The sequence below is a fragment of the Aotus nancymaae genome, unplaced genomic scaffold, assembly GCF_030222135.1.
Source record: "Aotus nancymaae isolate 86718 unplaced genomic scaffold, 86718_ANA_hifiasm-v0.15.2.pri h1tg000051l, whole genome shotgun sequence".
NCBI classification, from domain to species: domain Eukaryota; kingdom Metazoa; phylum Chordata; class Mammalia; order Primates; family Aotidae; genus Aotus; species Aotus nancymaae.
The window spans coordinates 22,764,590-22,792,217 of NW_026988465.1; the positions used below are offsets into that span (position 1 = coordinate 22,764,590).

General features: G+C 41.2%; 4 protein-coding genes across 5 annotated transcripts in view; 1 reads left to right on the forward strand and 3 right to left on the reverse strand.

Moving 5' to 3' along the window:
* LOC105721487 (histone H3.1) overlaps positions 1-27,628 on the forward strand; it is a 66,892-nt gene that overhangs the window by 6,756 nt on the left and 32,508 nt on the right. Inside the window, exons 2-4 of one of the 2 annotated variants that reach the window (XM_012458561.2) lie at positions 4,618-4,640; positions 4,882-4,895; positions 20,261-20,607. In XM_012458561.2, coding sequence (XP_012313984.1) covers positions 4,618-4,640; positions 4,882-4,895; positions 20,261-20,607 — 384 coding nt within the window. Of the gene's footprint in view, positions 1-4,617; positions 4,641-4,881; positions 4,896-18,240; positions 18,259-20,260; positions 20,688-27,628 lie in introns of those variants that run through there. The other variant, XM_064363066.1, reaches the window with a different exon arrangement.
* Positions 2,954-3,433, reverse strand: LOC105721488 (histone H3.1). The gene has a single exon (XM_021667620.2). The coding sequence runs from the start codon at positions 3,425-3,427 to the stop codon at positions 3,017-3,019; it is 411 nt and encodes a 136-aa protein (XP_021523295.2). The 5' UTR covers positions 3,428-3,433; the 3' UTR covers positions 2,954-3,016.
* Positions 4,553-4,945, reverse strand: LOC105721504 (histone H2A type 1-B). The gene has a single exon (XM_012458580.2). It carries the CDS (start codon positions 4,943-4,945, stop codon positions 4,553-4,555), a length of 393 nt encoding a protein of 130 aa, XP_012314003.1.
* LOC105721507 (histone H2B type 1-B) lies at positions 18,145-18,631 on the reverse strand. Its single transcript, XM_012458583.2, has one exon. The coding sequence runs from the start codon at positions 18,573-18,575 to the stop codon at positions 18,195-18,197; it is 381 nt and encodes a 126-aa protein (XP_012314006.1). The 5' UTR covers positions 18,576-18,631; the 3' UTR covers positions 18,145-18,194.

A 27,628-nucleotide genomic window follows, 5' to 3' on the forward strand; every position in this document is an offset into this window, starting at 1 on the left:
CTGCATTTTTGGGCCTTCATTTCTTTATGAGAGCACCTGTGCCCCGTAAAACTTGTGTTAAATAAATGCATATATCTTCCTCCTGTTAATCTATTTTATATTAGTTTCATTTGCTGGTCCAGCCAGAGCCCTAAGAGGATGGGGGCGGAGTTTTGCTGTCCCTTCACACTGTACTGTCTCAGAAGAGGGTGATTGTCAGCTATGTAACATTGCAACCATGCCGTCATCTGTAAAACACCAGTTTTTTCATCAAAAACTGGTGTTACTGATGATACTCAGGGGACTTTTAACTGCCTAATGTGAACAAGGCATGAGAACAGAGACTGGAAAAGAGATATTATATAATATGGTTTAAATTTAGATGTTACTACTTAAACAGTCTGCCCAGACTTTGGGATATTGCCCTGAAGTCTCATTTTCAGGTGTTTACTCCCAACACTATGTTGCTAGCAGCAAATATATATGTCTTAGTAGGGACTGTTTTTAAAAATCACAGCCTGTAATAACTTACAAGGTGTTGACACATTGTTTTGTCATATGTGACATGTTAAAATTGTCCAAAAATATTACTTTGTCCTCTTTTCCAAGGTGGATAACAATAGCAGCCTTTGTGCTTTCCCATAGCCAAGCATGGAGTGCAGTTCAAATCTCCATAAACTGTTGTTTTATTTCCTGAAAACACTCGTAAATCATTTCTGTTGGAAGAACTGGAACGGCTACTGCTAAATTTTTAAGTCTGAAAAATGCACCCCGAACTTGATTGACTTCTTACTCGAGAATCTTAGCCTTTTCACCCAAATCTAACAAACCAAAACTGCTTTTACACTCCCAACAGCATTAGCTGTAAACTTCAGCCTACGGTATAATATTCACTTTGTGGTGACTGGGGAGGAAAAACTCTGTTTAACCGAAGAACCGGGAACAATCAGCATTTAAGGCAAACAATCTCTATGTTGTAGGGAGGCAAAACTTTACCTCTACTCTGTTATGTTCTCCAACTGGACCTGAGAATTAATTTGCCATAAAACAGATTAACAGAACAAAAACATACAAATTTATTTAATATAAATTTTATGGGACAGGAAAACACTTATAAGAAAGTGAAGACCCAAAGAAATGACAAAAGCTAAATGCTTTCACATTAAGTTAAAGAGAGGCAATTGTGGGAAAGTAACCAAACCATATGGGTAGATTAAAGGAAAATAGCATTATTTTAACAAGGTTTGTAAATAGCAGTCTCTCAGCTATGACTCCCTGCTGTGTTTGTGCAGAATTATCTCATCTATGATTCTGCTGAAGAATATTTCTTTTCTCCTGGTACAGGGAGAGCATTTTTCACATTTGAATTTGTATCTCCTGTTTTTAGAAAGAAAGGGTTAGAAGAATTGCCTTCTTGAATTTGCCATTTTTGAAGTGCCTTTAGCTCAAAAGAATTCTCATGCCACAGTGGCCTATTTTTGGGTGGCATATTCTGCAAACACCCCCCCTCATCTTCATTCTCACCTTAATTACTCCTCTAATACAAAACAATAGATTCTTAATGCAATGATATTAAAATGTTTGTTGCACTACTCCCCAATACAAAATGCTTAATAAATTTTCTTTCACAAATGAGAATTTCATCCATTCTTTAATTTTTAAAATCACCTATAAATGAAGAGTTACAGCAGAATCCTTGCTCTGTTGAGGAGGGTGCAAAGAATGTAAGTGGGGGAGGGGAGAACAGCTGGACTGCGCTACCAACCCCGTCCATCTTATCCTTAGATAGTAATGTCACTTTATTCTTTTATGTTATTCGTCAGACCCTGTACCACCAACACCTTTTTTTTCTTATAAAGAAAATGTAAAGAGAAAAAAATCAAGCACTGTACATCAGATTCACCACACCTATAACTGGAAGAAACAAAATACTTGACCTTCAGCTGGGCCCAGGGCTTGGGGGCAGTCACCTTGGCATAGACCCTGTCCATTGGCATGTCTAACATACCCTGTCTATGGATAACAAATGTCTATGCCAGGTAGGGTCGCTTGTACAAGAATCAAGAAAAGTGAAATGTGAAACACACAAAGACATTCATTTTCATATTTTTTAAAATGCAAATATTATTTGGTAAACCAAAAACTGCTTTATTAAAACCAGGGACACACATGAATTTAAATAAATAATGAAATTCAAATGTAATCTTTTTTGTGTGTGGTTTGTTGATAGTTGGCCAGGTGACTTTAGCATGGTATATCAATTCACAATCTCGATGTGGGCCAAGAAAAAATGTTAGGTGTAAAAAATATAGTGTAAAAAAGAATGTGAGGCAAAGTCTTTGGAATTAATAGTTTTAATGTTTGAGACGATGTGGTTGTTCTAAAGTTGGTTTGTAAAATGTGACAGCTATATGATAAAAACTACAATCACATAAAATATTAAAATTTTACAGTAAACGTTACTTTTCAGTATTTCCATCTCCATAATTTATCTTCCATACTCAGCCCCCAACCTCTGAAAAAATAAAATCAACAGAAAAAAATGGTTAAAATTTGTAGATTCTAGATTTGAGTAACTACAGGCAAGAGAGAAAACAAAAAAAGTGGCATGTCATGGTGCATACAGTCCTGGAGGAGAAAAAGCAATACAACCAACTAGACTATTTACGAGCAAAGCCATACATATAAAGTAACTAATAAAGGATTAAATTATGCTGGATCAACAGTGAAAGAAAGTTAATAGCTAGCTATGGATAAAAGGGGAGAGCAGTTAGACCCCTGCCTCACATATTGCACCAGAATTCCAGGTTAATGTGAACATCCAACGTTTTAAATACTTATGTACATACATATATATAATGAAACCTAGAAGACTATATATTAGGCTAAGAAAATCCTTACAAGTATGTTTTGAGGACTCACAACCGTATTTTTGTCAACGAGAAAAGACAGTTATCACAGCTACTCCCGTTGGAATAATTGGGTGGCTCTGAAAAGAGCCTTTGGGTTTTAGACTGATCAAAAGTTAGTTGTACGTTCACGCTCTCTCTCCCCGAATGCGGCGAGCGAGCTGGATGTCCTTGGGCATGATAGTCACGCGCTTGGCGTGGATGGCGCACAGGTTGGTGTCCTCAAAGAGCCCCACCAGGTAGGCCTCGCAGGCCTCCTGCAGCGCCATCACCGCGGAGCTCTGGAAGCGCAGGTCGGTCTTGAAGTCCTGCGCGATCTCGCGCACCAGGCGCTGAAAAGGCAGCTTTCTGATCAGCAGCTCGGTGGACTTCTGGTAGCGGCGGATCTCGCGCAGGGCCACGGTGCCGGGCCGGTAGCGGTGCGGCTTCTTCACGCCGCCTGTGGCCGGAGCGCTCTTGCGAGCCGCCTTAGTAGCTAACTGCTTGCGCGGCGCCTTGCCGCCGGTGGACTTGCGAGCTGTCTGTTTCGTACGAGCCATGACAAAAAGAATAAAAAAAAAAACAGCCAGAGAAAAGCCCGCCTTCAGAGACGTCTGTGGAGGAAAAAGAGCTACTACTCTTCTTTTATAGCATCAGAACACCAACTATTGGCCACAAGAAAATTCAAAAATCCCCGCGCCTTTCTTGGATTGGCCCACCTCTGTGCCTGGTTGCAGATTAAGAGAGGCTTTCAGGTTGAGGAAAGAATTCAATGTCCTGCCCATTACTGTGACTGCACTGACGTCATTTTGTTAACCCCTTAGCTGCTAGATCCACCGTGGACAAAAGTCTTGAAATGAAAATGCTTTCTAAAGTCTTAAATTTACCACCACAGAAAGCAACGCGGAAACCTCCAATATTTTCTAGTTAAAGAAGAAAAGGAATCAATACTGGAGGCGAGTCGGGAAATTTGCATATGTGCTTTATTTAAAATGATAGATTTTTTCTGGGTGTGGCATGAGTAGTGTGGACAATTAGAAAAATTCTCTTAGCCGGGCGTGGCGGCTCCCGCCTGTAATCCCAGCTACTCCGACGGCTGAGGATCGCTAGAGGTCGAGTTTGAGGTTACAGTGAGCTATTATCAGGCCACTACACTCCAGCTTGAGAGACGGGAGACTCCATCTAAAAACAAAGTACCCCCAAAACCGGAAGAAAGCTCATTTTGGTAAATACATGTTAAAACGTTCAGTGGTAATGTGTATTCTCTCAATTGCTGCAGAGAATTTTATGATGTTTTCTCACATGGGGCATGGGGGTTTTAACACTCATTAAAAATGCTAATTTAGGAGGTACACTCACGGGTATAATTTTTTTTCCAAAATGCAGTTAAATGCTTGGTATGAAGGTTAACAAGAATCATCCCTGTATGTGTGGTTTTGCGTGCTGCGTGGCTTTTCTCCCACATACCTAGATCTCCTGAAGAGATTTCTAGGGAGCCAGATTTTTGCAGTGCCAATTACAGCGTTAGAGAACCTTATTTTACCTCAAAAACATCTGTATGAGCAGCATAATCCAAAGCACAACAGCTCGTTTAACGGAAGTCGTAGGTGGCTCTGAAAAGAGCCTTTGTTGTTAGGCAGATTTCGTCTGCTCAGAGAAAAAGCAGTGCTTGGAGCGCTACTATTTCACTTTCCCTTGGCCTTGTGGTGGCTCTCGGTCTTCTTCGGCAGCAGCACCGCCTGAATATTAGGCAGAACGCCGCCCTGCGCGATGGTCACACGTCCTAAGAGCTTGTTGAGCTCCTCGTCGTTGCGGATGGCCAGCTGCAGGTGGCGCGGGATGATGCGGGTCTTCTTGTTGTCGCGGGCCGCGTTGCCCGCCAGCTCCAGGATCTCGGCGGTCAGGTACTCCAGCACCGCCGCCAGGTAGACCGGCGCGCCCGCCCCGACCCGCTCAGAGTAATTACCCTTGCGGAGCAGGCGATGCACGCGGCCCACGGGGAACTGCAGGCCAGCACGAGAAGAGCGGGTCTTGGCCTTGGCGCGGGCTTTGCCGCCTTGCTTGCCGCGTCCAGACATGGTTTCCTCCGCGAAAAAAGAAAGTCCCCCACAAACAAACGTAATGAGAATACCTTATGAGAGAAGGCAGAGAAATATTTATACTGACTGGAGGTAGCCTGTGGGGAATGCTTCCATTGGCTAATGTCAAATACCCAATGGGAAATCAGAATCTGCATCCTTCATTTGCATGTAATTCTTCCATCTGGTGAAAGGTTTATGTCTGACCCAATGACAAGTCTGGCTTGACGAGACTTCGACTGGAATACTAATACTGACCCGATTGGGATTTTCTCAAAATACCTTTTTGTGGAGGTTTTGTACTGGCTATTTTGACTTTTAGCCGCTCGTAGTTTTCCGGGAGTGTGACTCATGCTTTTGGAAAGGAGTGGACTCCAACCAATTTCTAAATAGATAATATTTAACAAGTCCTTCAAACCGGGCGCGGTGGCTCTTGCCCGTAATCCCAGCACTTTGGGAGGCCGTGGGTGGCGGGTCAGGCGTTCGAGACCAGCGTGGACCACATAGAGAAACCTTGTCTCCACTAAAATACCAAAAAAGGCCGGGGGGTTGGGGGGAGTCGACCTTGATGGTGCGCGCCTGTAGTTCCAGCTACTGGAGAGGAGGATCCCTTCAACCTGAGAGGCGGAGGTTGCAGCGAGCTAAGATAGAGCCATGGCACTCCAACCTGAGAGACGGAGCCAGGAGACTCTGGAAAAAAAAGCGAGGGATGGAAGTTGGGATGGGGGTGGGGGTGGGGGTGGGAGGGAAGAAAAGCCAATACTCCAAATCCTAGTGAATTGCAGAAGTTTATAAGCTCTCTTCATAAGGGAGAGAGAAGGGGGATGTAGGAAAACCAGGGAAAAAAAATATATATATATGATTTGGAAGCAAAATAAATGGGTGTTTCAAAGAATAGCCCCTCCCTGAATGTACTGTTTCCTACTGTTTCCTAGGTGCTGTCTGTTCACATCAGCATACCAAAGTGGCCTATTTTAGAGTTGCATTTCCTGAACTCTTTTGTAACACTGAATGAGGAGTCTGGAATCTTTCAGGAAATGACGGAACAAACATTTCATAATGCAGAAATACTCAAAATGGGATTATTATCATAGAAGTGTTTCTCTGAACTTCTGCCTTCCTGTCTCTAAGTCCCATTCTCCCCAGAGGCTAACCATAGAAACTAGGATTCCTCCTCAAGGTGGGCCATGCAAACTAGAACTCCTTTTCCCCAGAGTCAGCTATAAAACCTAAAAATACCACTCTGACGCACCTTGTTTGCCTGTAGGTCATAAGACACCCCCTCCACCACCACCCATTCTAAAAGAGGGTCTTGTCCCATAACAAGAAAGAAAGAATGCTGCACTGAGAGGTCAAGAAGAATCTTGACAGACAAGCCTTGCCGGGCTTCCCCACTCAGTCTGTTAGCATTAGATCATATCCTATACAGCTGTTTATTCTGTTGAACCCAAGCATATAAATGGGCAGTTGCCCCTATGTTTCTCAGTCTTCATTCTAAAAGTGCCTGTAAAGTTGTGATGAAATAAATGTATACACATTTTCTCCAATTAATCCGTGTTTTCAATAATTTTCAGTGAACCTTGGGAGGGCAAAGGGGAAATTCTCCCTTGGCCCAGTCAGTATTATTACAGTCATTACCTGGCTCTCTTGTTGAGGAAAGTAAAATAAAGCAGGATTGACTAGAGAAATCTTGCTGTTTTCCTTTTATATTCCATGAGACAGGAGCAGATGGGGTCCGGATGAAGGTGGATTACTTATTCCAGGAATTTCTGAGGTATCTACTACTTCTATCTTTGGTCTCCTTACACTCAAACAGGATGTCAGAAGCAAAAAGAGCCATGGATGTAGGAAAATCTGCTTCTGGCTGGGCGCAGTGGCTCACGCCTGTAATCCCAGCACTTTGGGAGGCCAAGGCAGGCGGATCACTTGAGGTCAGGAGTTCATAATCAGTCTGGCCAACATGGTGAAACCCCGGTCTCTACTAGAAATACAAAAAATTAGCCGGGCGTAGTGGCGGGTGCCTGTAATCCCAGCTACTCCGGAGACTGAGGCAGGAGAATCGCTTGAACCCTAGAGGTGGAGATTGCAGTGAGCCGAGATTGTGCCTCTGCACTCCAGCCTGGGCTAGAGTGAAACTCCATCTCAAAAAAAAGAAAGAAAGAAAGAAAGAAAGAAAGAAAGAAAGAAAGAAAGAAAATCTGCCCCTTACAATCAGAAGGGCAAAAAATAAAAATTAAAAAAAGAAAATCTGCTCCTAAGCCAACGCTGTCACAGAATAATGGATTTGATTCAGAGAAACTGTCAGGAGACTGAAAGTGCTCATTTTTAGTTTATTTTTTTGCATTTTTCCAAGTCTTCTGACTCTGATGATATTTTTCCCCTCACAATATTCAACCTCCCTTTCCAAAATTGTAATGATCTTTGCCCTCAACAATAGCAGTAAATATCAGTAACGACCAGCTCATTTTCTTTAAAAACGTGCAAGACTCATGATGGAGATGTTAAAAAGTTAGATACTGCACCAAAGAGTTTATACTCTGAGAAGGGAGGACTTGGATACCTAAAGATTAAATAGCAGTGCACATTCTGCATACAAATTCAAGGTTTTGAGGACTAAATAATACAAAAGCACATAGAAAAGAATATTGATCACTGTAAATTAGAAGGAGTTCAGGAGGGAGATGTGCATCCAGCATTAGTTCAGCATATATTTACTGAAAACCTGCTAAGTGCCAGAGAGCGTTCTAGGTGCAGGGAGCATAGCAGTGAAAAAGCAGACAGCAACCTGTTTCCTTAGGGTGCTACTTTTCTTGTAGGGGGAGGTGCACAATAAGGTAAATACATAGTAAAAATGTGGAGATAAGTGATGAGTGCTATGGAGAAAAAGAAAGAAAGAGGATAAGAAACAAGAATAGGGATAAGGAGGGAAAGCTTCATCAGGAGAATGCCACTTGAATTCACACCTGAAAGCAGTGAAGAAGCCAGCCAAGTAGGAAGAATAAATACCTCAATAAAATGCTGGATGTATTGGAAGTCCAGAAAATGTCAGGAACCAAGGGTCAGAAGGTATAGCAATTCTAACTTCCTAAACAAATTGTAGCTCATTCTGGAAAGAGCCCTCGTTATGTACAGGGCTAGATAAAATTGAAACCATGATTAAGGGTAGCTTTAAAAACAGGCTAGAAAGCAGGAGTACATGCAGTCACAATATCAGTAATCTATACTCCATTGGGCCGTGAATGGGAAAAGCTGTTCACCTCATCCAAGTTACCTTGAATTAAGCAAAGCTACAAGTGCCTGGCATGAGCTATTAGAAAACAACTTGATGGGAATCCTTTCAGTAAGTGCCTCAAAAACAGTAAATTCTAGGCACTTGCCTTTGAATAACATACAAAAGGCAGATACTGGGGAAGGAGATATTGGGGGTTATTTATTCCTTATGAATATAAAAGGAAAATAAGTTGTTTCCTAGTAGCAACTCCAATTCCAGGAGAAGTGAAAGCAAGACAATCTGATGCCTCATAGTTTGCAAAAAGAACTTAAAAAAAATCGATTATTTGCATAATACAATTCACCATTCAACACTCTCCAAACCAGTGCCCACTAGCTACAAGTAGCTACTGAGAAGTGGAAAAAGGGTATTCAAATTGAGTAAGTATGAGATAGTCTTAGTGTGTTAGTTTGTTCTTACATTACTATGAAGGAATCCCTGAGACTGAGTAATTTATAAAGAAAAGTAATTTTTTGGCTCACAGTTCTGCAGGCTGTATGGGAGGTGTGGTGCAGGCATCTGCTACTGGCAAGGCCTCAGGAAACTTCCAATCATGGCGGAATGTGAGGAGGAGCAGGCATATCATATGGTGCGAGCTGAGCGAGAGAGGGTGGAGGTGCCACACTCCTTTAAACAACCAGATCTCTTGTAAACTCAAAGTGAGAACCCACTCATTACCATGAAGAGTGCACCAATCCATTCATGAGGGATTCACCCTCATTATCTCAATACCTTTCACCAGGCTTCACTTCCAACATTGGAGATTACATTTCAACATGAGCATTAGAGGGACAAATATACAAACCATATAACTTAGTATGAAGACAGAGTGTAAAACATCACATTAATATTTATTCATATTGAATATATATTATGATATTTTGATTATAAAAGTTAAAGAAAATATACTATTGAAGATATTGAAAATTAAAAATTACATATATAAGTTGTAGTATATTTCTATTGGACAGTGGAGCCTCCAACAGTGTTCTAAATGTGGCCTGTATTTGTGTGTGACATGGGAGGGATCAGTCATGTAAGGTTTTCATAATATAGTTACTTTCTCCATTTTGTGATATTGTAAGAATACCACAGACTGGCAAACTTCTAAAGAAAAGAAATTTATTTCCTACCGTTCTCAAACCTGGGAAGCAAATATCATGGTAATGCCTGGTGAGGGCCTTCTTACTGCATCATAGCATACTGAGAGAGCAAGAGTGTGTGTGTCAGCTCAGGTGTCTCTTCCTCTTCTTATAAAGCCACCAGTCAGTGTAAAGGAAATCAAAATATTTTACCACAAAATATATTTCTTTGACATATTTTGAAATGGCTGCTGCTTGTCCATCAAGCAGAAATGGGTTGCAAAGCTGTCTTAAATGGGAAAAATTTACATCTGTAGATAATCTCCTTTCATGCAGCTTCTCCTCCTCTCCTTTCTGTGCCTTTCCCAGATCCAGAGAGACTGAGAATCTAACACTTAAAAATCTCAAAAGGAACATTTACTATCTATTCTCTCTAAGGGAGGCTTTACCTACATAACAAGAACACCTTTGCAAGCCAGACCTCTTCTGCCTCCCATAACCTGTTTTACCAGAATCTAAGCCCTAATTCTTTCTTTGACCTCATAAGCATCTGTAACTCATTTGGAAGTTAGGTAATTAATTCTGAAGGCTCCCATATATATACGTTGAATAAATTCGTATGCCTTTTCACCTACTTTTTTTTTTTGTGTGAGACAGTCTCACTGTCACCCAGGCTGGAGTGCAGTGGCGCCATTTGGGCTCACTGCAACTTCCGCCTCCCAGGTTCAAGCAATTCTCCTGCCTCAGCCTCTTGAGTAGCTGGGAATACTGGCACGTGCTACCATGCCTGGCTAATTTTTGATATTTTTTAATAGAGATGGGGTTTCACTGCATTAGCCAGGATGAGCTTCATCTCCTGACCTCGTGATGCACCTGCCTTGGCCTCCCAAAGTGCTAGGATTACAGGCATGAGCCACTACACCTGGCCCACCTTTTCACCTATTAATCAATGTGCCTTGTCAGTGATTTCTGACAAACATTTAGTGGGCCAAGAGCCTATGTCCCCCACACTACCCTTCATTAATTTAAGCCCTAAGATATCAATAATAGCATTGAATGTGTATAATGTAAATACACGAATTAAAGAGACAGTTTGGCCCAGTGGGTAATAATGAAGGCCCCAACTGTACACTGTCTGCACGAATCTCACTTCAAATATAAACATAATGCAGGTTAAAATTAAAAGTTGCAAAACGATATACCATATAAACGTTTATCAGGCAAAAACTGCAAGAGTATCGGTATTAATATCTGTGATCTGGGAGACCAAATTAGGTGCTCCTATACCAATTAAGACCAAGATTAAGGAAAGAATGTTATCTACTGGTTGAGGGTTCACGGCCTGCCTGGCATGGCAAATTCTTAAATTCCAAAGACTACAAAAAACAACATTTGCTAAATTCCTTAACTATAGGAGCTATCAGATGCACTTGTAACTCTGATTTATAGTCCAGATCACTACAACTCTGATTGAACAGAGGACCAACTTGATATACATTCTTTTCTTACAAGTAACTGTAGACCTTAAGCCAGTTTCAGCCAGCTTGTAGAGGCAGCTGTGAACTTTGTTCCTACAGTTGATGTAAAGAGCTAAATTCCACCTTATTTTAACCTAAAACCCCACCTCAAAGTGAACATGGGAGGTATGTTACACATGTGTTTATCTATTGTAAATGCACTCAGCACCCTTCATAATATATATAGCTAGCTGTCCCCCTAAACCTGCTGAATATATATGACTCTTTTGCTTGATACAGGTCCTATGAGGCATAAAAATACCCAACCTGCTCTTTATCTTTCCAAAGGTAGAGTAATTTTGGCATGTTCTGGGACCGTCTCTTCCTGGCTTGCAAGTTAGTATTGCCAGGAATTCTCTGCTTTCTACTAGTTAGCCATCCTGGTGGTCTTTTGGATGATATATCAGGTAAGAATACTTCAGAGCACAACAAATTACTAGGGACAGACTGGGATGTTACATAATGATAACAGAGTCAATCTAACTCGAAAACCAAGCAATTCTAAATATATATACGCTAAATAACAGAACTGCAAAATACGTGTCGCAAAAAACTGATAGAACCGAAAGGAGAAATAGACACACACATGATTTAAAGGTAGAGATTTCAACACTCATCCCCCAATAATTGATAGAACAATGAAACAAAAAAATTATCGAATGTATAGAACTCAATAAATGACTATATTACTTATTTTAATCTGTTAAACAATGATAATAGTATTTATACATCACGGAGTTTTGGAGACGATTGAATGAATTTATACTTGTAAAGAACTTAGAAATGTAACTGATATATCATAAGCCCTCAGATATAGTAATCTATCAATACATGGAGCTATCTATTTAAAATAATGTACATAAGGCAACATTCCAAAAGGAAATGGGCAAGAATCAGGAGTAATGAAACCATAATAGAAGAAATGTTATTATAAAAATGTACAGTCTCAAATAATAATTGTCTTAAAAACAACGAGATTTAATCGTTCATGTCTGAAATTTGAACAGACTAACACACTCACTGTTAAAGAGCATTTGTGGAAGTAAGGAAACAACACCCTTCAGGGGAGAGTGTAAACAGACTTTGAGGAGACAACTTGGCACGTATATTAAAACCCTAATATGTATATCATTGGATGCATGATTCCTACCTCTGTTTTTGGCGTTACAGCAAGCTTGTGTGTAGAGAAGTACTGAAAAGCATTTTCATGATAACATGGTTCATAATTTTTATTTTTATTTTTTTGAAACGGAGTTTTGCTCTTGTTGCCCAGGCTGGATTGCAATGGCATAATCTTGGCTCACCGCAACCTCCACCTCCTAGGTTCAAGCAATTCTCCTGCCTCAGCCTCCCAAGTAGCTGGGATTACAGGCATGAGCCAACACCTCGGCTAATTTTGTATTTTTAGTAGAGACAGGGTTTCTCCATGTTGGTCAGGCTGGTCTTCAACTCCCAACCTCAGGTGATCCACCCACCTTGGCCTCCCGAAGTGCTGGGATTATAATCGTGATCCACCTCACCCAGCCTCATAATTTTTAAAAAGGTAACATCAATCAATCAAGGGCAATTACCTACTTCCCCGCAATGAAATGCCATTATGAAAATAATCACTTTGTTTCTGAGCCAATGTAGGAAGGGGAAAAAAAATAATAATCATTAGAATCTCTTTTGATACTAGAAAAGTGAAATATACTCTCACTTATAGAATATTTACATATTGGTTTGAATAGACTTGCACAAGGTAAAATTTCTGTAAGCTTGGCCACCAAAATAGCCTCAATGATAAAATTACAATTGATGTTTATATTGCAGGGGGAAAAAAAATTCTTTTTTTCTCACCCATCAGTAAGTTCATGCTTAAGGCCCCTATTAAAAAATATAGATTAGCAAAAGAAAAGCATACAAATGTATTTAATATACGTTTTTTATTACATGGGACCCTTTAGGAATGAAAACTTGAGGCCCGGTGCAATAGCTCACGCCTGTAATCCCAGCACTTTGAGGGGCTGAGGCAGGTGGATCATGAGGTCAAGAGATCAAGACCATCCTGACTAACATTGTGAAACCCTGTCTATACTAAAAATACAAAAATTAGCTGAGCATGGTGGTGCACGCCTGTAGTCCCAGCTACTAGGGAGGCTGAAGCAGGAGAATCATTTGAATCCGGGAGGCGAAGGTTGCAGTGAGCCGAGAACGCACCACTGCACTCCAGCCTGGCAACAGAGATTCTGTCTCAAAAAAAAAGAAAGAAAGAAGAAATAACGGAAAACTTGACGGAGAGGGAAATCTTTGTATTTTTATGGTAAGTTTGGTGAAATGTATAGTTGTGGATTAATATGATTGAGGATAGGCATATGATCTAATGGTAATAAACTGAGGAGGACATAGCAAGGCCTCTTTGTTCAGATTCTTCTTTGTGTCCCTATGTCTTAAGAGATCATTTCTTTCCTTCAAATATATAGAGGGCATCTCTGACATGAAGTTATTATGACCTGCTTCAGGACAAGGTCAGAGAATTCTTATTTCAGTTTTTATGGCCTGCTTCAGGGAAGAAGGGTAAGAGGAAGGTGAGAATGACCTTCCTGCTTCTCAGATGTGAAGGTGTCATATTTTGGCTTAGTATGTGCTGAACCCCAACAAAATATTTATTTAAAAGTATTTTAGTAGTTATGATTTTAAAATAATGGGCAGGAATTATTTTTCCAGGAAGATAAAAAAACACTTCATTTAAACATATATATCATTTAATGAATGTGAAAGAGCAAGAAAAACATATCAAATATAGCTAACAGATGCTGAAGGCAGAACTGAGATGTCTGTGACATCTTATTCTTATATTCCATATTCCTTATCTCCTGTCTCCTTTCTTTCCCAAATTATGAACAGTTGCTGGGCCTTCTGTTATCTGTCTCCTCGTGGGCCTTTATTTTTCACTAATTCTCAGTTAACCTATTTTCAAATTAAAATTCTCCCAAGACCCTTCCCTATAGTTCCATTTGTCCAGAATTTAGCCAAGGATAGCTACTTTTCTTCCTGTCTTTACAAATTCAACTCTCTGTTTTCAGATCTTTCTCCCTTGTTGAGTGGGGAGAAAAAAATAAATCTTTCCATGACTATATGGAGAACTGGGGAAGAGTACAGGTTTCTTTTCTCTCTTTTGCTTTGTAACCCAGAGACTGCAGCTCTGGGGAAAAAGTTGGAGTTTATTAGGGAAGGTGTGTATAAACCCTTCTCGCTTCACTCAGGGTGATGGGCTTGCCCCCGGTCTTGCTGTGTTGAAAGCTGGAGCCTTCTCAGAATCAACTGGGAAGGTTTTTGAGCATTTCTGCCTTATTTTCTCTCCCCATGGAGTCCAAGAATCTGATTTTGTTAAAGTACCTATTCACTTATTAAAGATCAGCCAAGTATTAGCAGAGATAGCAAAACATCCTAGCTTTGAGTTTAGAAGACCTAGGTTTTTGTTTTTGGTTGTCATTTATAGGTACTGTTTTAGATAAAACACAAAGTATTCTTGATTTCTTATTTCAAAGAGAAAAGGAAAGAAGGAAAGAAAGAAGAAAAAAAGAGGAGAAGGGTGTCAGAGGTATTCCAGCAAGAGCAACTCCATTTTGGGTGAGGGCTAGGAAAACGAGGCTGGGCCTTGCTGGGCTGCATTCCCAGAAAGTCAGGCATTCTTTGCCTCTAGATGTTTATGGTTAAGGGAACAAATTAATAATGTTTACTAAACAGACCCAGACTTGGGAGTGTCCGGATATCCTGATATCTGGAGAACAAAGGCATTCCTAATTTTGTTTAAAGATAATAATGTCGATTCTTGCAAAATATAGTAACCAAGAAAATTAATCCTTTATCACAAATGCTTGTAGCAGAACACATCTCTGCACACATATAGGCATTGCACTGAGGGTGGATGCCTTCCTCCTCTTACTTTCTGGAACATCCTACTCTATCTATGGAGTAGCTGTCCTTTCACCACTTTACTCTCTTAGTAAACTTGTTTTTACAGTGCATCGCAGACAGGTCCTGAACTCTTTCTTGGGCGAGATCCAAGAACCCTCTCTTGGGGTCTGGATTGGGACTTCTTTCCTCTAACATATTTCTGGTGACCATAGAAGGGACTGCAGTGCAGAAATCCTGACCCAATAGCTACCTTTGGGTAAGTGTTGGAGTTCTGTAACAAAGGAAGAAGGCAGGCAGGCAAGAAAATTTATGAAAGACCATATGACAAAACAATTTTGACTTCAAAAGTTCATAGTTTTTAAATTTATTTTTTTTAAATGAGTCATGCTGGGTTTTTTTTTGTGGGGGGTGGTTTTTTCTCATTCTGTTGCTCAGGCTGGAGTGCAGTGGCACTGTCTTGGCTTGCTGCAACCTCTGCCTCCCAGGCTCAACCGATTATCCTACCTCGGCCTCCTTAGTAGCTACAACCATAGGCATACGCCACCACGCCCAGCTAATTTTTTTATCTTTTTGTAGAGACGGGATTTTTGCCCTGTTTCCCACGCTGGTCTTGAACTGCTGAGCGCAAGTGATCCGCCTGCTTCAGCCTCCCAAAGTGCTGGGATGACACTGTGAGGCACCACACCTAGCCCAAAAGTTCATTTTCAAAATGCTAATATTATCAGGTCTCACTCCTCCAGGGAAAGATCCTAAATATCAGTTTCTTAAAATGCAGTCTCAATTCCTTATTAATATTTTGGGGGAAGGTGTTTGTTTTATAATTTAAAAAAAAATTATTGATATTTAAGCCAAGCGTCTGTCTCTTTCACAATGATAGTTTGCATATACAGTACTAGGATGTGCTTCACATACAGTTGTTCACTGAGAGTTTGTGTGACATCCAGATTTTTTTTTTTTTTTTTTTTTGAGACAGGGTCTAGCTCCTCACCCAGGCTGGAGTGCAGTAGCGCCATCACAGCTCACTGCAATCTCTGCCTTCCAGCCTCAAATGATCCTCCCACCTCAGTCTCCCCAGTAGCTGGGACTACAGAAACATGCCACCATGCTTGGGTTAACTTTTAAATTTTTTGTGGAGACGAGGTCTCACTTAGTAGCCTAGACTGGTCTTGGCCTCCTAGGCTCAAGCAGTCCTCCCACCTTGGCCTCCTAAGGTGCAGGGATTACAGGCATGAGCTGCACCACGCTCGGCTGAGAACCTGTTTTAAAACATTCTTTTTTTTTTTTTTTTTGAGACGGAGTCTCGCTTTGTAGCTCAGGCTGGAGTGCAGTGACATGATCTCAGCTCTCTGCAACGTCTGCCTCCAGGGTATAAGCAGTTCTCTGCTTCAGCCTCCCAAGTAGCTGGGATTGCAGGCGCCTGCCACCAAGCCAAGCTAATTTTTGTATTTTTTTGTACTACAGACGGGATTTCACAGTGTTGGCCAGGCTGGTCTTGAACTCCTGATCTTGTGATCCACATCCTCCCGCCCCCAGCCTCCCAAAGTGCTGGGATTACAGGCGTGAGTCACCGCGCCTGGCCCTAAAACATTCTTAAAAATTAAATCTGGGCCAGGCGTTGTGACTCATTCCTGTCATCCCAGCACTTTGGGAGGCTAAGGCCAGAGGATATCTTGAGTCCAGTAGTTCAAGACCAGCCTGGGCAACATAGGAAGACCCACTGTCTCCACAAAAGGTTAAAAAATTAACCAGGTGTGGTGGTGCGTTTCCATAGTTCCTGCTACTCAAGGGACTGAGGTAAGAGGATCGCTTGAGCTGGGGAAGTCGAGGCTGCAGTGAGCTCTGATGGCGCCTGGACAACAGAGCAAGATCCTGTCTCAAAACAAAAACAAAAACTGTTTGAGAAACTTTCTTTCTTCTTCCAAAGACACTGCTGAATGTTACCTACATATAATGCCCATAAATTCCCTCAGAATACTCCCCTCTGATTCCCCCACCCACTCCTACTTAGTGAGCAGTCAACAGGTGTCTTTTCTTCTTGCATTTCTTCTCCAAGCCCCAGATTCAGGGCCCATTGACTCCTCCTCCTCAACCAGTGCCCTTCCTACCTTTCTGTAGCTATTTTGTTTTTGGCATCCCAGATTCCTCGAAAAAAGTTTGCCTCTCCAAGTAGGGCCCTCCTAGTAAGATTTGCAGGGGCGCCAGATGTGGAAGGGCACAAAATTTAAACCCCTTTGTCTCTCGTAGAGCTGAAAATTTGAAAGTTAAGCGGCTTAGGAAATGGAAATCTTGATTTCTGGGATGCATGAAATACGCACACTACATAAGCCGTTGTCATTGATAAACAATTATAAGGAAGGGCCGGGCGCAGTGGCTCACGCCTGTAATCTCAGCACTTTGGGAGGCCGAGGTGGGCGGCACGAGGTCAGGAGATGGAGACCAGTCTGGCCCACATGGTGAAACCCCTTCTCTGCTAAAAATTTAGCTGGGCGTGGTTGCGCGAGTCTGTAGTCCCAGCTACTCGGGAGGCTGAGGAAGGAGAATCGCTTGAATCCGGGAGGCAGAGGTTGCAGTGAGCCGAGAACGCGCCATTGCACTCCAGCCTGAAGAGAGAGCGAGACTCCGTATCAAAATAAGCAAACAAAAAAACAATAATAACGGAAAACCACTGCAATTTCATTTTGTAGAGCTGGAAATATACCTCATAAAGGACGTCGGGAAATCAGACTTCGATTAAGAATTTACAGCGTAGGCAAGCTGCAGGAGCAAATATCCCTATATGCCCTCTTATTGCTTAGACTTTTCTGCCCCCCCCCACCGTATCTCACAAGGGGTTAACGACTAATGACCTTCACAGAAACACTGTACCCTGAATTCCATTATCTGCTTCATTATTCAGGAAGGAAATTAGTTTCCTGTGCTAGTACAGGCAGGGAGTAGTGACCGTATGAAAGGAATTAGTCTACCCGAAGGCTTACCGAGGGGGAACAAAGTTTGTTAAATGAAGATGAGAAAGCCTTATTCGGCGTGCGTATTCCTTAAAGCCGAAGGATCCTCCAAGTGTCTCTTTCCCAGACTAGAGTGCAGTAGCTCGATCTTGGTTTACTGCAATCTCCGCCTCCTGGGTTCAAGCGATTCTCCTGCCTCAGCCTCCCGAATAGCTGGGATTACAGGCGTACGCCATCACGCCTGGCTAACGTTTGTGTTTTTAGTAGAGACGGAGATTTACCATGTTGGTCAGGCTGGTTTCAAACTCCTGACCTCAAGTGCTGGAGTTAAAGGGTTGTGCCTCCGTGCCTGATCCTGTCTAATTTAACCTTGGCTCTACAACTTGCCTTCGCTAACTTTCCAGTTGATCCTGTAGAACTGAAACAGAACAGCAGCAGCATCACTCTAACAGGGGTTATGGTTATAGCTCTCTTTTCGACAAAGTAGGTGGCTCTGAAAAGAGCCTTTGAATTTGGAGGTGCCTACACAAGCACTTATTTGGAGCTGGTGTACTTGGTGACGGCCTTAGTGCCCTCGGACACGGCGTGCTTGGCCAGCTCCCCTGGAAGCAGCAGACGCACGGCCGTCTGGATCTCCCTGGAGGTGATGGTGGAGCGCTTGTTGTAATGCGCCAGGCGGGAAGCCTCGCCGGCGATGCGCTCGAAGATGTCGTTGACGAAGGAGTTCATGATGCCCATGGCCTTGGAGGAGATGCCGGTGTCGGGGTGCACCTGCTTCAGCACCTTGTACACGTAGATGGAGTAGCTCTCCTTGCGGCTGCGCTTGCGCTTCTTACCATCCTTCTTCTGCGCCTTGGTGATGGCTTTCTTAGAGCCCTTTTTAGGAGCTGGAGCAGATTTAGAGGGCTCGGGCATTGCTTTCCTTAAGTAGAAGAGAAAACGTAAACAGCACGCTCCCGGACGGAATAGTAGAGAGAACGGTTCAGCCCATGTATTTATAGTCCTGAAATTCAAATGATGGTTTAAGACTTGTCACGTCTGATTGGACATAAAGAAACAATTTCACAGAGGGGTGGGGTTTATGCAAATACGGAAATTACGTTCTCTTTTTCTAACGGACACAGAAACGAACGTAACTGACCAATAGGATAGCTTCCTATTGCAGCCTTCTACTTTATATAAAAGGATTTGTTCAGGAGCTAACATTATTTTGCTTGTTTTTCACAGTTTTGCACTGTTTGCATAGGTTGCTATATTCGGACGTGGAAAACAGGGAGATAAAACTTGAGCTAAAGCAGAATGTTGTTCCCCGCCAGCGAGCTTGCAGTTTCCAGTAAGGCAGAATCCGTCGTCTTTTTCGAAAGGGCAGTTCCTAGGAGCCGGCGCGCCGGTGTACCTGGAGTACCTGGCCGCCGAGATCCTGGAGCTGGCGGGCAACGCCGTACGTGAAAACCAGACCCGCATCATCTCGCGCTACCTGCAGGTGGCCATCTGCAGCGACCGGGAGCTTAACAAGCTGTTGGGCAGAGTCATTATCGCTCAGGGCTGTGTCCTGGCCAATTTTCAGGCCTTGCTGTTGCTCCAAAAAACACTGCTACGAAGGATGAGGACAAGTAAAGTTCTCTCAAACCAGAAAACGTAACCTTACACTTGAAACGGATTTTTTTCAGAGCCATCCGCAGTTTCACGAAAAAGGATGGTATCTTGTGGGTATTTTTTGGGTTTGATTTATTTTGAGACAGTTTCGCTCTGTTACCCAGGCTGGAATGTAGCGGCGCGAAATCGGCTCTGCAATTTCCGCCTCCTGGAGGCGATTCTCCTGCCTTACCCTCATTGTGTAGCTAGGATTACAGGCGCCTGCTATCACGCCTAGCTAAATTTTGCATTTTTAGAGACGGGGTTTCACTATGCCAGGGTGTCTTGAACTCCTCCCATTGTCCCATGGCCCTCCAAAAATGTTGGGATTACAGGCGTGAGCCTCCGTCCCCAGCCTACTGGTATTAAAAAGTTTCGAGAAAATAATACCATAGAAACTACAGTGTAGAGTATACAAAGTGAAACTCAGGGCGAACCAAAAGAAGACATTTTGAGGACAGGCAGGGTGGGAATGTTTGACTTGGATTTACATAACAAAGGGCAAGGACACTTGCTGTTGGTTAGTAACTAAGTAACGTAGAATTTTCATTCTCTGAATTGAAGCATTTTCAAACGTGAGTCAGTAAACGTTTCTGGTAGTGCAGTGAGTATTCACCAGCATTGATAACTTGCGAGACAGTCAGAAATGCAGAATTTCAAGTCCGACTCAAACTTACCGAGTCGGAATTTACATTTTAACAATCCTTAGATGCTTTGTTATGCACACTGTTCTTGGGTACTGGATGAACTAGAATTTAAGGTAATATCGCTTCAGATAACTGAAAAAGGACCAGACGGGCTGTGCACAATTCATCCAATAAGATTGTCTACTAATGAACCAATCAGTGAGGGCCACTCTTCAGCCAATGATTTTATCGCGGGAATTTTGAAATATCACAGGACCAATCAGAATGTTTCTAACTCTATTTAAAGGCAACTTTTTCTTCTCTCACTGCATTTTTGAGCCGGCTTACGTTGCAAATGGCTCGTACGAAGCAGACAGCTCGCAAATCCACTGGCGGCAAAGCGCCGCGCAAGCAGCTTGCCACCAAAGCGGCCCGCAAGAGCGCTCCGGCAACCGGGGGAGTGAAGAAGCCGCACCGCTACCGGCCCGGCACCGTTGCTCTGCGCGAAATTCGCCGCTACCAGAAATCCACCGAGCTGCTAATCCGGAAGCTGCCGTTCCAGCGCCTCGTGAGAGAAATCGCCCAGGATTTCAAGACCGACCTACGCTTCCAGAGCTCTGCGGTGATGGCGCTGCAGGAGGCCTGCGAGGCCTACCTGGTGGGGCTCTTCGAAGACACCAACCTGTGTGCTATTCACGCTAAACGCGTCACCATCATGCCCAAAGACATCCAACTGGCACGTCGCATCCGTGGGGAGAGGGCGTAAATCTGCCCATTTCCATCTAATTGAAAAGGCTCTTTTCAGAGCCACTTAAAATTTCACTTAAACAGTTGTAACCAATTCGGTTGTCCCTCTCAATGTCCAGGACATGTAAAGGTTTTAAAGGAGTATTAGTGAAAACTACAGAAGTTTTAAGTAACAGTGCAGGCAAGTTTACAGCCTTTTCCACGTCTGACTCCAATGTCCACTATTGGAATTGGTATGCTAGAAGTGGAGTCAGCTCAGGCGGAGGCCTCAGTACACACTGCCCGAAGTCCACCAAATAGGTTTATATAACAAGAAATACACAAGATTTGCCTATAGTCAACCAAAGATTATAAAATCCGGGGGCCTTGAGATAATGAAGTGTAAGCAACCGCAAAACTCTTACCAATGTACTCTTTTAATACTTAAAAATTTATTTAAATGCTAATTTCTTAAATTTTCCAAATATTAGTATACTTAACTGATGGGATAGATCAAGGTTTCCTGGTGCTCAAAGCCTTTACAACTTGTTAACTATTAAAAACTATAATATAAAACTAAAAATGCAAAAGTACTGTAGACAGTAAATATTAATTTATAATTTAAAAAATCAAATTCCAATTTTGTAAAAGCAGATGGAATAATAGCCATCACAAATTTCTGAAAATAGCATATTTTATTAACTTCTGAATATGACACTACAATGTGTATTTTCCTGTAGTTTTGACTGAATACTGATTCCATCTTCAGATCGAAATTATTTTGTAATATTGTCTATAGGTAATAGAGAATTCCATTGTTCCTCCAGGGTAGCTGATAATTTGTTTTCCTGATAACTTAGAAGATTTTCAATTTCAAAACACATTGGTAATGTCAAGTAAGTTTTTAGGATTGTTTTCAAATTTGGAAAATCTTCTGTCAAGCTCCTTTCATATATAAGTTGTAAACTTTGTAAGAATTATTTCCAGACAAGCTTCTGGCTCCATACATTTGTACTCTCCCCTAGATACTCACGCTCAGTGCTGGGAAGGTGTTTTGAATACTTAGACGTCATAACATGTTATCTAGACCTGCATCTTGCCAGGAATTTAGGTGAGTTATTCCAGTGAGCAGTAGGAACATTCCTTGAAGGCATTCTTACATCGTGTTAACCAGTAAGGATTGAACCACACATGAACACATATGCAAATCACATAACTTATCCCCATACTGGATACATCTTCAGCTGAATTTTCTCTTACTCAAATTTCAAATATTTTCATCAGCATTCCAACATAATCAGACAACGGTGAATTTTAACAAAGGAGGATTGAGCAGAAATAAATAACAGTCGTAACGATCTGTGATTAAAATATGTTAACACTGATTTTAAAAAGAGAAAGTAACACATTTGTAGGGTCCCTCTGAGCATGTTGGAAGTACAGGTGCAGACACTTGAGTTTCATTAGTTTCATGATAAATCTGCCTCAGATCACTGGCCGTGATGTGGCCTTCTTCATCATACTACTACTCTATTCAAATACATCTCTGCAGGAGGACCCTATGAATTGAGAAGTACTGAGTTTTCCATGGGTCAAGTACCACGTGAAGTGGTTGATCTGAATTATTATTTAAAATTCTTTTTATTTTTATTTTTTAATTTATCATTTATGTAAAATTCTTACTTCAGCACTGTAATGTAAATTGTCTTACTATCTCCATTATAGAAATAGAGGCTCAGTCTCAGGAATTACAGTCTCAGGAACTGACCAAATTCATACTACCAGCAGATTTTGCCAGGCAGTGTCAACCCATACTTTAATATCTTCTAATCAATAAGATAACCTTAGAATGGATTATCATATATAATTGCCTCCTCATATATAGTTTTATACTATCATATATAGTTTCCTTTGTTTCAGAAAGTGGACTGCTTCAGGGTGGACAGGGAGACATGGTGGTGGCCTGGCCTAAGTTTTGTTGGAATCCTCTAGTCAGAGGCCTGATGTGAGGTGAAGTGGATAGTGAAACTGCCTTTACAAAAACCGTAACTGAGAAAATTATTTCAGTGATCTGATCTAACCGACTCCATCTTGCTTGGATAGTGAAACTGCCTTTACAAAAACCGTAACTGAGAAAATTATTACAGTGATCTGATCTAACCGACTCCATCTTGCTTCTTACCTTTAAGCTGTCCTTGTTGATTCCTGAGCTTGGGATTAACTAACTTTGGGAGGAACTCAGTTTAGCTTTGAAACAAAAATGATTACAGCCCTTTTAAAAGCAAATCCCCTTCCTGCCTGGCGACCAGACTGCTTTTGCAGGACTAACAAATTAGCCACAAGATTATAAATATGATTTAGGAGTCATACGGCTGGAGGCTACAAGACTCTAAACCTCCTCAAATTGCTCCTGGGGATAAAATCACTATTTTAAAACCTAAGATCAATGCTTGAGCTATTTTGCAGACCCTGGACTCAATGGATCAGCTGACATCACCCAGATACATAAACTGGATTATCTGGTCTTATGTCCCCCACCCCACCACTCCCAGGAACTGATTTAGAACACGAGGACAGCTTACACTCCCTATGATTTCATCTCTGATCGCACCAGCACTCCTGACTCACTGGTCTCCTTCCAACCAAATTATCTGTAAAAATGTGGTCCCCGCTAGGCACGGTTGCTCACGCCTGTAATCCCAGCACTTTGGGAGGCCAAGGTGGGTAGATCACTTGAGGCCAGGAGTTGAAGACCACCAGCCTGACCAACATGGAGAAACATATTCTCTACCAAAAGTACAAAATTAGGTGGGTGTGGTGGCACGCACCTATAATCCCAGCTATTTGGGAGACTGAGGCAGGAGAGTCTCTTCAACCCCGGAGGCAGAGGTTGAGGTGAGCCCAGATGGCACCATTGCACTCCAACCTGGGCAAGAAGAGTGAAACTTTGTCTAAAAAACAAACAAAAACAAACAACAACAACAAAAAAACCTCTGGTTCCCAGATTCTCAAAGAGACTGATTTGAGTAATAATAAAACTTTCGTCTCCCATACTGCCAGCTCCGTGTGAATTACTCGCAATTGCCCTGTCTTGATAACTCGGCTGTGTCTAGGCAGTGGACAGGGAGAGCCCGTTGTGCAGTTACAATAGGAAAGTCAATAAAATACAAAGTATTAGAGACACTCTCTGGGTTTCAGAAATGGGTCAGAAAAATTCTTTTCTTGGCAAACATCTGTATTCTGCTGTAGAGCAAGTATTTGCTTGTGTCTTCCCAGAGTATAAACGCTGTCCTGTCCAAGATGACAGCCACTAGCCATATGTGGCTATTAAGCATTGAATTGTGGCTAGTCCAAACCGAGATGTGCTTTACGTGTAAAATACACACCAGATTTCAAAGACTTAGCAAAAAAACAAAGTAAAAACTCAATATTTTAATATTAGATAACTTGTTTAAACAATTTTTGATTACACTAGATTAAAATCATTAAAGTACATTTCAGTTTTTTTAAAAAAACTTTTTAAAATGTGGCTACTAGAACATTTAAAATTAAATATGTGGTCCCTATGTTTCCGAGGAACAGTGCCAGAACATAGAGTATAAGTTATCTTCACTCACAGATCAAAAACTAGCCAAAAGTGTAAATAACTAATATTTTAATTTTTTACCTTAACTTTTGGCATATTCCACTGCTTTGTAGTATACTTGAGTATGATAGCTTAGGAATAAATATGATTTGAACTCATTTATGTTTAGAGAGAAAGTGTGTCAAATTGAGAACCAGGCAGATACACCTAATTTTAAAATGACCCCAGGGTAAAGTGATTGAAGAAATTATATCTCAAAGATTCTTGGTGAAGAATATTGAAATTTTCATCAGTACATTCAATTTCAAATGGAGATAAAAGAGGCAAAGTAAAAGAATTGTGGGCTGATAACTGTGGATTAAGCATCAGTTGTATCAAGGAGGGCTAACTTGACGATGAATCTTTTGAAGATGTATTTTGACTCCAGCTCTTTAGAGGAACTAAGGTGACCTTGATGTGAAATTCCATAAATAAAAATTTATTGACTTAAAAACAAAAACAACAACAACAAAAACCGTTCACATACACACAGCTAACTAGCTACATCTTGAATGCCACCAAGCTTTAATTCTTCATCTCTGAAGTGGGAATGACAAAGGCACCAACCTCAAAGTGCTGTGACAAGAATGTGTTTGAAAATAAATATCAACTGTGTACTAATGGATGAATGCCTTGTAAAAAAAAGAAAAAGAAAGAAAATAAATATAAACAGCAACAGTGCTTGGCATATTGTAAATAAGTGCACAAGTAATGCTAGTTCCCAAAGCTGTTGTTGCCACTGAACCCTCAATCCCTATTCTCTTCTGAAATCCTTTAGCAATGTAATTCTGTCTTGTCCTGGGCCTGTTCATCTCTAGCAGGAATTTCAACCACAAGGCCCCTTCTACATTTCTCTCAGGCTTATATAGCCAAAATATCCAGAGCTTTGCCTAGGGGTGTATAATATCATATTTAAATTTTTAGCCAGGAGAGGACTGTGTATGATTGGGATATAAAGCGCTGGGCTCGGTGGCCCACACCTGTAATCTCAGCACTTTGGGAGGCTGAGGTAGGTGGATCACCTGAGGTCAGGAATTCCAGACTAGCCTGGCCAATGTGGCAAAACCCCATCTCTACTTAAAATACAAAAAATTAGCCAGGCGTGGTGCCGGGCACCACCACCCACCCAAGGGGATGGGGTCAGTGTGTGTGTGAAGCAGGAGAATCGCTAGAACCCAGGAGGTGGAGATTGCAGTGAGCCGAGATTGAGCCATTGCACTCACACCTGGGCGACAGAGCTAGACTCCGTCTGAAACAAAAAAAAGAAGTTAGCGTCTAGTTTTTATGTTACTCACACTTTTATCATACATGAACAATGTCATAAATATTCATGATTGAATTATCAGTCAGTTCTTTAGGCAGTATTCATTGACATTTTTGGCTAATCAGCAGTGTTCTTGGAATTATTTAAATATTATTACTGTTTTTCAAAATGATTTTATAAAACTAATTTAAAAATAAAAATGATATAATAATGTGAAATTGAGTATATGTTTTTAAGAATATCATAATATCACCGAAAATGATTTCACTTTGGTGTAAGTTATTTTCAGCTGAAGGCAATTGAGAATCAACAGATATAGAAAGAGTTCTCTGTCTTCTCCTTACCTAAATAAAGTAGGGCATGTATTTCCCTTTGTGAAGGTGACAGAAATTTCCCTTGTAAAAGTGTCCCCAACTTCTACACCAGGAAAAAAAAGAGCGACTCTTTTATCACTAGATATGGAAGGTTGGCACTGAGATGAATCTGCAAAAACAAACGTTACTACAATAACTTCTTTCATTTTACCTTCCATGTTTTTTTTTTTTCCCATGTATTTCCTAGTCACATTCCCACAATTTGTCATCCTGTGAAGCCCAAACTCCCTTTCCTTTGTTGGAATGGTATATAAGTCCCTGAGTCTAACTGCCCTTTTAAGGTTTCACTTTTTTTCTTCATGAATTTTGTGCATGTAATATACTAATAAGATTGTATGCTTTTTTCCCCTTGTTAATCTGTCCTTTATCAGTTAAATTTGCAGGACCCTAGTTAGTGAACCTGAGAGTTCAGGAAAAAAATGTTTCCTCATTGACAGTTTCAAAAACTAAATGAGAAAGAATCTTTCTCGTCTTAAAATGGCCAATTTTTAGATACAAAGGAATGGTTCATTAGACCGAAGACAGCTCTGTGAACAATTGTGATGGAATAAAACAAAACTAAAGAACATGAAGAAAATTGAGAAAATACGTGGAAGACTGAATCTAAAAATCCAGGTTGAACTGAAAATTTTTGTAATTTTTAACTCTGTAAATTAAAGCAATGTGTTTCATTTTATGGCTTTCATCTGTGGAAACATGTTTGTAGAAGACATTTGCAGTTAGGATTAAAAGTATATAAATCCAATAGATTAAGACCACAAAGGGCATTGAAGGAAAATTAGAAAATCAACTCTTTTTGCTTGGGTTGATTCCATTCCTAACTCTTGGCGTTGTGAAAATCAACTAAATGGGCAGCCATGAAAGTATCTGAGAGAGAAAGAAACACAGAAGTTCAATGTACCATCACTTTATTTTTATTTATTTATTTATTTGAGACGGAGTCTCTGTTACCCAGGCTGAAGTGCAGTGGCATCAACTTGTCTCACTGCAACCTCTGACTCCCGGGTTCAAGTGATTCTCCTGTCTCAGCCTCCGGAGTAGCTGGGATTAGAGAAGTGCACCACCACTCCCATCTAATTTGGTCAGGCTGGTCTCAAACTCCTGACCTCAGGTGATCTGCCAGCCTCAGCCTCCCTAAGTGCTGGGATTACAGGCGTGAGCCACCGCTTTCAGCGTTTTTGTTTTGTTTTGTTTTTTAATGTGTGATGTGAGATGGAGGTACAGGAGGTAGAAAGGATCTTAATGTACATATGGAAAAATTAAAAATGGAATAACCAGGAAGAATTCTGAAAAAGAGTAATGAGAGGAAATAAGCTCTATCATCTATTAAAGCCATGTTATAGCGTCTCAGTTTATTAAACTTGCATTTACATTAGTCTCCCCTGGGGATAAATATAAGGAGAATTTAATGTAAAAGCATGTTTCATAAACTCTACCTCCAGTGGATGCCTGAAACCACAGATAGTACTGAACCCTATAAACATTTGTTTTCTATACATACATAGCAATGATGGATTTAATTTATGAATTAGGCACAGTAAGAGATTAACAGTAACTGATAATAAAATATAACAATTATAGCAATATAGTGTAATAAAAATTATATGAGTCTGGGAGCAGTGGTTCATGCCTGTAATCCCAGCACTTTGGCAGGCCAAGGCGGGCAGATGACCTGAAGTCAGGAGTTCGAGACCAGCTTGGCCCACATGGTAAAACCC